The sequence below is a fragment of the Boleophthalmus pectinirostris genome, unplaced genomic scaffold (genome assembly GCF_026225935.1).
Source record: "Boleophthalmus pectinirostris isolate CB_2022bp ecotype Guang Dong unplaced genomic scaffold, ASM2622593v1 HiC_scaffold_21, whole genome shotgun sequence".
Classification (NCBI taxonomy): Eukaryota; Metazoa; Chordata; class Actinopteri; order Gobiiformes; family Gobiidae; genus Boleophthalmus; species Boleophthalmus pectinirostris.
The window spans coordinates 20915045-20926463 of NW_026571175.1; the positions used below are offsets into that span (position 1 = coordinate 20915045).

General features: G+C 35.5%; 2 protein-coding genes across 2 annotated transcripts; both read right to left on the bottom strand.

Moving 5' to 3' along the window:
• Nucleotides 1-1820: 1820 nt before the first annotated feature.
• LOC110167518 (tetranectin-like) lies at nt 1821-4619 on the bottom strand. The gene is made up of 3 exons (XM_020932882.2): nt 4513-4619; nt 4092-4190; nt 1821-2686 (listed from the first exon to the last, which is right to left on the bottom strand). Exons 1-3 carry the CDS (start codon nt 4607-4609, stop codon nt 2280-2282), a joined length of 603 nt encoding a protein of 200 aa, XP_020788541.1. The 5' UTR covers nt 4610-4619; the 3' UTR covers nt 1821-2279.
• A 3033-nt stretch (nt 4620-7652) lies between these two features.
• exosc7 (exosome component 7) lies at nt 7653-11245 on the bottom strand. Its single transcript, XM_020932840.2, has 8 exons — nt 11145-11245; nt 10918-11019; nt 10687-10781; nt 9810-9975; nt 9654-9724; nt 9180-9303; nt 8346-8501; nt 7653-7809 (listed from the first exon to the last, which is right to left on the bottom strand). Exons 1-8 carry the CDS (start codon nt 11199-11201, stop codon nt 7705-7707), a joined length of 876 nt encoding a protein of 291 aa, XP_020788499.1. The 5' UTR covers nt 11202-11245; the 3' UTR covers nt 7653-7704.
• Between the last annotated feature and the right edge of the window lie 174 nt (nt 11246-11419).

Consider the following 11419-nt stretch of genomic DNA (forward strand, 5'->3'; position numbering starts at 1 on the left):
TCAACTTTAAACAATAGCTTTGAAATGGCTTCAGCCAAATTAGTGAAGAGTACAGAAAGTGCTATAACTGGAGTCTAAGTGCTAAAACTGGAGGCAAAAGTGGTCTGAAAATGGTCTTTTGTGATGATATTATACTTCCAGATGGGGGCAAGGGGCAGATTTCCCGACTGATTACATTCTACTTTGCCATGAAATATCGGAAGTGCAAATTCCCAAATATGGAACCTGATCATTTCTTTTACTGTCTAGACCCAAGACCATGCTTCATAACAGAAATCTGCAGTTAAACAATATTTATTTTAGCTGCCCCACGTCTGAATTAAATAATATTGGCCCATAGAAGGTGCTGATGTCGTCTGAAATCCTTCTTCAAATATACAAAAATTTGCAGGCTATACATAATTTTATCAATTTGGTCAATTTTCATCTGTTATCTTATTTTTCATTCATATAATTGTTGTAGCATTGCCATTTCTAGATATTGGATTATGGATACTTATTTACTGGTATGTAGTGATTTAAAAATGTAAGTAGTCCAAAGTTTGGACACACTCTTTCATTCAATGTTTTTTCTATAGGTTTACTATTTTCTACATTTGATATACATACATACAGAAGATGTTTGAAATTATGTAGTAAAGAAAAAAGTGAAATAACTCAACAAAGCATAAGGTGGTTAATTTGAGGATTTGGTTATAACATATTTTTTAAGTACCATAGTTATTTAACTTTTCTTTTTTTTTTGCTTCATATATTTGATTAGCCAAGCTGGCACCACTTAGTGCCTCTGCTCAGGTTCATTTCAGAAATCCAAAATCCGAATACACTAGATGGCTTGCAAGAACCCTGGAAGTTGTAGACCGTGCACCGGCCATCAGCAAAAAGCTGAACCAACCCAAGTTGCGATAGCAGACTGCATACACTATCCTCCTTTGGACTTCCTTTGTCAAATACAAACTTCGCATTTTTATTGCACCTATAATTCACAAGCTCAACCTTGCAAAAACGACTATGATCATTGACAGACATGTTCACTCTCTGCTTTGTTTGCTGTTGTGCCACCAGTTACTTGGACACGACTGAGCGCATTACAAACATCACGACCAAATAGCAGCGACTGGTTAAATAAATAAAAAAAAGTACCCACCTACCTTCGAGCGGACAAATTCGAATGCTGCGAGGTCTGATGGTTTCCACAATGTGAAACCGCTGATGAATGAGACTAATATTGGATGTCTTCTGTATGTAAAATGTAGAAAGTTGTAAACATATAGAACAAAACACTGAATGAGAGGGTGTGTCAGAACTTTTGAATGGTAGTGTATATGTGGAAATGTAATTTAATGTAATTGTGCTTAACAATTGAATTTTTCTGGCCACTAATTAAGATTTTTACTAGATTTTTTCATGTGATACTTTTACTTTTATTTAAGTAAACTTTTGCCCCGGTATCTGTACTTCTACTTCAGTAACAATATTAAGTACTTCATCCACCACTGGTAATAACGTTAGATTTCATAACATAAATCCCTAAATGTATTATCATTTTTCACATGCTGTTACTAAATGATAGGAAAACAAACATTGAAACTCAATACACAAAAAAGTTTACAAAGTTGTTTTTTTTAGAATGATCTTCATCAATATCAGACCTCAACATGTCAATATAAAATAAAGTGTAAATATTTTATGTTGAAAATGATCTTGTAATCTCTTATATGGTGATGGTAACATTTTAGCATTTTAGTATTGTGACACTAATCTAGTTCAGCTCTAGTATTAAAACTGCATAATATGAATGAACATACTCAACAAAAATGCAATAGATAATTTGTTGACAAAGTTTATTACAAATTTCAGCAAATCAATAATAACTTTGGTTTAATTACAAAAATAACAGCTCTTTTACACTTTGAAGGTGCACAATGTAACATTTCTGGTTGAGGGTCCACCATGGAGATTTATTTTTATTATTTATTATTTAGATTATTGTTTTACCAGGAATGTTCCACAGTATGGCATTAAACTAATATATCTTACATTTATTGAATTCCAGGTGTATTAATGCCCAAAAAACTAATTCTCATTGTGAGCGTGAGCACCTCTCCGCAGATCTGACCTGTAATCTGAAGTGACATAGCAAAGCAATAACGTTTCCATAGACATAAGCAGGAAACAGACCTCCACAGAAAATGTTACACAGTACACTTTTAAAACTTTTTTACAAAATCCTGCCTTATTACAAAATGCCGTTGTATAATCGGTGAACCCAAATATTTTCAGACAATGTTAAACTGACAAACAGAGGCTTTCTCTTCCCTACAGTTTTCATCAAACCATTTCCCGTTGGACCCAGCGGACAAGACAGCACAGTTTTGAGACATACCCCCATCTGGTTGACGGGACCTATAGTTGGACGTGTCCCAGTTCTTGTATGTGATTTTCATCCCTGTTTGGTCGATCCAGTCCCCCTCTGTAATCATATCATTGATTCCCAGCCACACCTGCTCCTCCTGCCCCAAACTCTGCCGAATGTAGTCCAGAAGTTGACTGTTTTCAGAGCTGGACATTGGCGCGACCAGGACTCCTCCCATGGAGTTGCAGTCCTCGCTCGCGGTGTGGTACCTCTTCTTTACCGAATTGACCAAAAAGCATTTGTTGAGGACCTTGATGCCTTTTAAACAGACTAAAAGGACAAGAAATGTGTTGGATTAAAGATTAACTTCCTTTCATCACCTGCTTGTCTCCATGGAGATGTTCTTGCTTTGTGTGGAATATTTCACAGTATGGCATTAAACCTTCCTATCTTCTTGGAGACCAAACCAGACCAAGTTACAAGTTACAGGTCAGATCTGTCTGTTTTTCTAGGTATTTTTGAGCTATAAAACCACATGTAATTTAAAAATGTAGAACTGTTTAATGTCATACTGTGGAACATTCCAGACAAAGCACTGACATATTCCTAGAAACAAGTAGTGCACATAATGCAGCTTTAATGTACTGAGCGCAGATCAAAAGTACAGATCAAAAAGCAGTAAAGACTGGAAGTGATTTTGAACAAAAGGGTCTGTTTTAAAATATGATTCATTCAAAAACTATACACATGCGATCCACCTGTTTTATCTTTACAGAAGCAGATTTCAGTGTTGACTTCCATGTGTTCATCATTACATGACATAAGATGAAACAGCAATAAAGGTATCTCGATAGAAAATATTTTTAAATCTCTTGAAATTGAAGTTGAATAAAAATGATCCAAATTTGAAATACTTTAGTTGTTAAAGTGGCACTGTGTAAGTTTTCTGGTGGAAGGTCAGACATCTAGACAGGCTGGCGCTCCACTCTATTTCATTTCTCTCCAGCAACTAGGTCAGGAATCAGAATACACTAGACATTTCGCAAAAGCCGCAGAAGTGCGAGTTCGGGCACCAGCCAATCAGCTTAAGCCATACATTCTGTGTTGGCAACGATTCCAGAGATCGAAGATTTAAAGCCAGAACAAAAAGAATGGTGAATTTTATGAAGGGTAAAAACGTTATTGCCCTTCTTCTTATGGGATTTGGAAAAAACTTAATATACCAGTTAGCCCCATTAGCGGCACATTACATACATTATGACTAAATAGCAATGATTGGTTAAATGAAAAAAAGTACCTGCCTACCGTTGAGTGAACGAATTCTAACACTATGAGGTCAGACGGTTTCTATGAAGTGAAACCAGCTGATGAATCAGGCTAAGATACATCTGCATGTTGCGTGGAAGTTTCCACAGAATTTATTTAAATGCATTTCTGACATATGTATTAAAATGCAGCTGTTATTTATTTTAATTTAACTTTTTTGGTGGCATCACATTATTTTCTCCATGAAGATAAATATGTTTAATGCCATACTGTGGAACTTTCCAGACAAAGCAGCTACCTACTATCAATTACAATAAAAAATAGTATACCATCTGATAATGTTTACAAACCTGTGGCATTATATGAACATACTTAGGCCATATTATTTGTACATTGAGGCAATAACTTACAATCCATATCCAATATTCTGACCAGATAATAAGTAGAGTATAACTGACAGTGGTCTCACCTGTCTGGAGTGCCTGCTGCTCCTTCAGTAAGTTCATCTCCTGGACGATGTCATTGATCTGTTTTTGTAGATCCTCAATTGCTGTATTTTTGGTTTCCTCTAAACATTAACACATAAAACAGTTACAAGTTTGATAAGAACCTCCCAGAAAAAGACAAATATATTTCCTCATTAAATAATTGTTGACTGAACCTCCTCCTCTAATATTAAATTTACACTGTATAGGCAAGTTTATATGGTGTGTGTGTGTTTCAATAGAAGCTTTTTATGTTTTTCTGTATATTTTTTGAGCCAAATTATCTAATATTAACAGTTAGATTACCCTTGCTATTATGTATTTATTATTTGAATTTCCTTCTAGACCAATAAATATCTATCTAATCAATATTTAAACATATGTGATGTCCAGATGTGACTGTACCTTTCTTGGGTGGTTTCCTCTTGGTTGGGTTTTGTTGCACAGAGACGTTGAGCAGCAGCAGCAGCCCCAGCACAACACAGGCTCCTCTCAGCTCCATCCTTCGTCTGTTTGAGTTTCTGAGGTGGATCCAATGTGGACTTCCAATTTATTACGTCCCTCCTCTGTCTCTGTTCGCCTGCCTCTGTCCCATACCCTCCCAGGCACCAGTGAGTAACGTTACATTTATTTGAGTAACTTTTTAAAAAGAATTTGGACTTTCTTTTTTTTTTTTTTTCTTTCTTTTTTTAATCATTTACACTGGGAGCAAATGAGTCAAGAAAAATATGACATTTGTATTTTTCTTATTATTCAAGTTTGCCATCCAGACAAGTCATTAAATTCTTCCTTACAAATAAAATGTGCAGATATAAAATATACAGATGCTCCCAATTGTACTTTTCCTCTATGATACAAGAGACAACAATTCTGATAGCATACAACACCAGTACTTGAGTATTTAAATTTTTTGAAGTAAGAGTATTTTTTCTTGCATAAAAGTCTTGGTTACCCATAAGAATAAATCTACTCTACTAAGTGGCAAAAGTTAAATAAGTGTCTATGCATTATTTAAAGGTGCACTCGCTCTGGGGATGTTATTGGTTTGCCTGGAAAGTTATTATTTATTATTCATTTATTAAAAGTCCCTTAAAAATCCCTTCTTACTGTTAGTTGGCTTGCCTCTCCACAGAATTTACCTATAACTTGCCCTTGTATCATCACATGCCTTTCTTCATGGAAACAATCATGTCAGACCCTCCATCTGAAAAGTTATATTATGCACCTTTAAAGTGTCTCATTAAAGTGTGATTTGTCATTTTTAAATCAGTGTCCATACAGTTGCCCTTAGTATCTTAAGTTTTAAAGTAACAATATTTTTACTTGAGTACAATTTCTTAATACTTTACAAACCTTTGCTTGGATTGGAAAACATATAAAGTTTGCCTCATGGTGTGGCTCCAGACAAAAAGACAATTCAACAAACTTTGGTCTGGGGAACAGGTGGGGACTGGCTGCAGAGGCGTCCACCAAAACCACCTGACCATTACATAACTATCCACCATTTAATCCAAGGTCAGAAAAAAATTGGAAAAGTAAACTCTGTCTGAAATGTTGCATAAAAGACCCAAACAACTTTGATGTTCTTGTGGCAAAGAAGCAGGAAATAATCTGTCCAAAATCACACTGGAAGATTTGACCAGTGTCTGAGTTGGACTTTTTTTTTTAACCAGGTCTGCTCAAGAAGCTTTGGAAAAAAGGTGTGAAGCTGTTTATTAAAATTATTAAATAAGTACATTCATAAGAGTCCTTTTAAAGGTGCACTAAAAAGAGGGTATGCTACCTGCTTATGACCATGAGGTTACTGCTTTACCCTGAAGGTTCCACAATATGGCATAAAAATGTTCTATCTATCTCATCTTTTACCTGCTTCAGTGTAGATGACCAAGTGGTGACCTCAAGCTAAAGGACAGATCTGTGGAGAGGCAAGCCCTTTTGAGCAATAGAAACACCAATAACAGGACAAAATGCTTTACTGTGGAACATACCAAATAAAAAACAACTCAATCAGGTGGCATAGCCTCACTAGAAGGTCCAATATTAAGCAAAATTGACTCTTGTAAGCTTTTAGCCATGTTATAATGTTGTTACCTCCTCAAAAATATACTCATGTTACCCTACATCTCCAAAGCTCAAAATGCTCTGTTCACCTTGTGATGTCATGAAGTGCTAGTTTTCAAGTTAACATCCATTTACCATTTTTCAATAGTGATTTGCAATTCCAGGGTTGAAATTATCCAAATGATTCTAATGAAGGTGAAAGGACTTTAAAAACACAATGGCACACTTCCTGTATTACCACATGACATCACAAGGTGGAACAGAGTGTCTTCCATTTGAGAAAAGAACACATCTTAAATATGCAGGATTTGTGTCGTAAACATGTGTTAGTGAAACAAAAAACTCCAGGTATGTCTCTGATTAGAAATTATTATAACAGAGAGCAGAAAATAGCATAATATGGGGCTTTAACCTGGCTGAATTTAAGCATTTTCCAAAGTTACATAACTTTATTTCTCCCAGACTTTGTTAGTTCAGTTTTGGCGAATGATGCTGAGGTTATTGTGAACTGGTCCAAAATGGTGAAAGAAAAGTGCTCCTCGCCAGTGTTAAATCTGCTCCTCCTAGAACTGCTGACACGTGGCACTAGAAAAATGGAGAGACTAGACTCTGTGGACCAGTGGTGGAATGTAACAAAGTAAAAATAGCAAAATACTGCACTTTAAGGTGCACTGTGTAACTTTTCTGGTGGAGGGCCCATCAAACGATGTTCTCCACAGAAATATTATTGCTTTGAATGTTTCACAGTGTGACATTAAACCTTTCTATCTTTATGGAGACCAAACCAAGTTACAGGTCAGGTCTGTGGAGAGGTAACCCCGCTCACAGTCAAAATGTTTGTTTTTCTAGGCATTTTTGAAAATCACATGTAATTGAATAAATGTAAGGCAGAACTGTTTAATTTTATACTGTGGAACATTCCAGGCAGAGCAATATCTCCATAGAAACAAGCAGGCGACGGATCCTCAATTAGAAGTTACACAATGGACCTGTAAGTATACATTTTAGGTATCTCTACTTTACTTGAGTAGATTTTGAAGGGGATACTTTTTACTTAACTACATTTGAGAGGAAGTTTCTGTACTTTCTACTCCACTACATTTTTGACTAAAAAGTAAAAGCATTTGTACTATAGTTTGAAACCTGCTGAAAAGACTCAGTAGTTTATTTTTGAACACATTTGTAATTTGAGCAAACAAAAATATGCAAATGAAAATATTGATTTGTTTCTCTTGAAGAAAATTCAGCTCAAATCTTAATCAAAATTACTACATTAGAATTTTTTTTAGATCTAAAAATCTGTGTGAAATACTTTCACGTTTTAGTCTTCTACTTAAATAACAAAATTGAGTAGTTCCTCCACCTCTGCTGTGGACTCAATATTACTAGTTACGTCGCTTCACAGTAACCCTTGTATGCTGTATTTGTTTGTACAGATACCTATGTCAATTTCAAAGCAAAAAATATATATATATGTACACAAATATATTTTAAGAAAATTTTATTAGAAAAATGTAAAAAGTGCAGTAGTTGGTTCTATCCAAGAAATCCGACTTTTGGTCTTGACTTCCCCAGTTTCTCTTCCTGTTGTAGAAGACCCATCAGTGGAGCGTGGAGCGCTTTTCCAACGCGTTTTCCTGTCTGGAGATACAGACAATATATCAGAAATTTGTCAGTAATAGCTTTTATTTGTTTGTTTACACTGTAATGCTATAGAAGTTTAGGTCAGACAGATTTTTTTTGTTTATATGCAAATCTCTGTGTGCCCCACAGGCTGCAACTAAGCAGACTCAAGGTAAAAAGCCAAACAAGTATCTTATTGTTGTTAGCAGAACATTACACAACATATAATGACTACTATAGTTACTCAATTATGAGAAAAAAGTGTCCATATCATTAAGAATACAAAAGGGTATTACAATTTTTCTCTTTGAGGTTATTTTTTATTATACATTTTTTTTGTTTGTTTTTTTGTAGGATGATTGGAGCATTAATTGAATTTATGAGTAAGTCCTACTACAAACCACTACATGTTAATTTTGATCATATTAGACACTGCATAGTTTTATCTGGGACTAAAAAGCACTTTTGTCAAGTTAAATAAACTCTGCCTCTATACTGATGACATTATGCTAATTGTTCATCTGCTGCAGTGGGGCCCAGATGGCTGCTCTCACCTCCGTCATCTCAAACACAGACTCTGGGTCCAGACTCCCTCCTCCCACTTTCCTCAGACAGGTCACGGTGCCCTTCTGTGTCACCGCAATCAGGAGACTAGCCACAGAGCACGCCTTCTCCTGGAGCGAAGCATCAACCACATGTCTGTGCCCCACCTGTCCACACACAACAGGTGAGAGAAATGTAGGTTATTTAAAGGTCTTATATTACCTAAATTGACTCTTGTGAGCTTTAAGTCATGTTAGAATGTTGTTACCTTCACAAAAACATACCTGGAGTTGTGCTTTGTTTCATTCACACGTTTTAGACTAATAATAAAAGATTACTGAATCTACATTTCCGAATCAATCCTTTTGATGTCATGTAATGGTAGATTTCATGTTACATTTTATCTTTGGCTTTGTACAGATTAGCAATTCCAGTGCAGAAATGATCTAGATAATTCTAGCAAGGGTGTATGGAGTTTAAAAACCCAGTGGAGCACTTCTAGTATTACCACATGACATCACAAATTATTTCTGTTTGAGAAATGAACCATAAATATGCTGGGTTTGTGTGTTAAACATGTGAATAAAACAAAACACAACTCCAGGTATATGAGGAAACAACATTATAACATAGATCAGAAAATAGTATAACATGAAATATGAAATGGCAAACTAATACAGATTTCATAACATTGCTAAGTGTGTTCATTCAAGTTGTCATTTTGGTATGATTGCACACTTTTTCAGAGCATGATTGTAAACTACAGGGTTAGCAGGTTTTAGAGGACATTTGATTACTTTAATAACTGCAATTGGAAAGTTTGACAGTTCTGAAAATCTGTTTACCTTGCACAAAGTAACGATGCATGGAACATTTTCCACATTGAGTCTCATACAGTCATAAGGATCATCTGAAAGCTCGATCTCTTTGCTTCCTTCGTCATCTGAAGATATGTGCACTTTAGGGATCCTGTGTAAAAGTAATGCATCAATATTAAGAAGCGAAATAAACACTTGGTTTGGTTCTTGTCTTATCCTGATTTAGTGCTGATGTATATATGTTTTAGTCCTGTTCTAGTCCTTGTTTAGTCATTGTCAAGGTTTAGCTTTGGGGTTTCTCAGATTTTTTATAGGGTACACATGAAAGCTGTGTATTTTTCATTCACCACTGATTTTTTATTGTTGATATTGTTGTCATCTTTACCTTTTACAGTAAATACACACTTTATAACACTCACTCAATATATAACCCTACAAAATACTGTATATGTTTTATAAGTTTTGTATTAATATGGACAAGTACTTTTCTTTCCAACTTACTTTGTGTTGAAGAGAGCTGCCTTGATTGCTATTGAAATTGCATCATACAGGTTCCCATCACATTGCAAAAGCTGTAAAACATTTGGTATTGTTTGATTATCATACAAATAAATGGCATTTTTTTACAGTTAAGTCAGTTAGTAGCCAGTCTCTCACCAGAACATCGATGTAGAGGACCCAGCAGTGTTCTCCTTTGAGGATACACAGACTCTTCAGATCTATACTGTTTTTGTTGTTGAAGACTTTGTACAAAGTGTTACTCAACTCAGTCCCCAGCTCCTCTCCTCCTCTGCCCTCAAACTCAGGAGTCGCATTGGCTGAACTGACAACAGAGGTCAACTATAATTATAATGATCATGTACAGGTGTAGTGTAATATATACTTAAAGGTACACTATGTAACTTTTTTGGATGGGGTCTGTCACCTGTTTCTTTCTAGGGACATATCAGGAATGTTCCACAGTATGATATTAAACAGCAATACATTACATTTATTCAATTACATGTGTTTTTATAGCTCAAAAATACCTAGAAAAACAGGCATTCTGACTTAGTGGAGTTGCCTCTCCACAAATCTGACCTGTAACTTGGTCTAGTTTGGTCTCCATGAAGAAAGATAGAAAGGTTTAATGCCATACTGTGAAACATTTCAGACAAAACAATAACATCTCCACGGAGAAAGGCATTTAACGGACCCTTCACCAAAACACAGTGTTACACAATGTACCTTTAAATACACCTTCTCACTGACATTATATAACTTAAAAATACCTAAATATTTGCTTTTTGTTTAACAAAATTGGTGTACTTAGAAACATTTAACATAAGCATATTGACAGGGATGAAATGGTAGGGGTTCTTTCATTCAGAAAAATAAATGTTACAATACTACCTCCTTGTGGAAGCCACATACAGTTCAATAGTTATGTATGTTTTAATGTTCATGTGAATGTTTGTTGTTTTTTTAAACAAATCCTTTTATTATTTAAAACTATAAAATTAAACTTTACTTCTAATATAGTCTAAACATTTACCAGTCTACAAAGAACTCCAGATATCCTTCAGATGGTAACATGGGCCTTGGTTTTCCTATTTCAGCCTTGACCCCAACTAGAACCGCTGTGTGCCCCTGGCGTGAATACAAAATAAGGACAAATATTACTACAAAATACATAGTATGACTTCCAGCTGCCAACATTATATTCTGATTAATTTGATAACAGTAAACAATAGGACAATAGGACAATAGAACAGCCTTGCTTTACCAGTGTGACTTTTGCAGATCCGTCTGTATTGGACACAACATCAGTTTCTATTTCCATGTGTCTGTAATCCTCACAGCCGCGTCCATCCACCCTCAGATCATCCTACGGACAGCAGATGCCATAACAATCAAACTACTGCGTTATTACGTCAATAAAACATGCATTATTTTCACTCATCAGTCGTTTCAAAGAAGAATCATTAAATAACTAAAATCGCTGGTTCGTACCCGTATGCCGTGTAAAATATAGACTTTTTCGGCCTCGCTAACTTGAACTGTTGCCATTCTCTAAAAACAAGCGTGAGACTGTGGCGCTAGGAATACACGTCATCACCAAACGACGCGAACAAAAGGGGCGTGTCACACATGCTGTTTTCTTTAAACTTTCACAAAACTAACAAATTCAACAAATGTTCATGGATTACAGTGTTAGAGACGTATCAGTGAATATTCAGGTCAAAATTACATCAAGATGTCTGTTTTCTGGCCTAGTCATAGTTCTA

Coding starts and splice junctions, on each gene's coding strand:
- LOC110167518 (XM_020932882.2), bottom strand. CDS start 4,609: ATGGAGCTGAGAGGAGCCTGTGTTGTGCTGGGGCTGCTGCTGCTGCTC. Junction 4,191..4,512: donor GAGGAAACCACCCAAGAAAG/GTACAGTCACAT, acceptor GTTAATGTTTAG/AGGAAACCAAAAATACAGCA. Junction 2,687..4,091: donor GCAGCAGGCACTCCAGACAG/GTGAGACCACTG, acceptor TTGTCCTTTTAG/TCTGTTTAAAAGGCATCAAG.
- exosc7 (XM_020932840.2), bottom strand. CDS start 11,201: ATGGCAACAGTTCAAGTTAGCGAGGCCGAAAAAGTCTATATTTTACAC. Junction 9,976..10,686: donor CTGGAGTTCTTTGTAGACTG/GTAAATGTTTAG, acceptor CTCTGTTGTCAG/TTCAGCCAATGCGACTCCTG. Junction 9,725..9,809: donor TCCTCTACATCGATGTTCTG/GTGAGAGACTGG, acceptor AATGTTTTACAG/CTTTTGCAATGTGATGGGAA.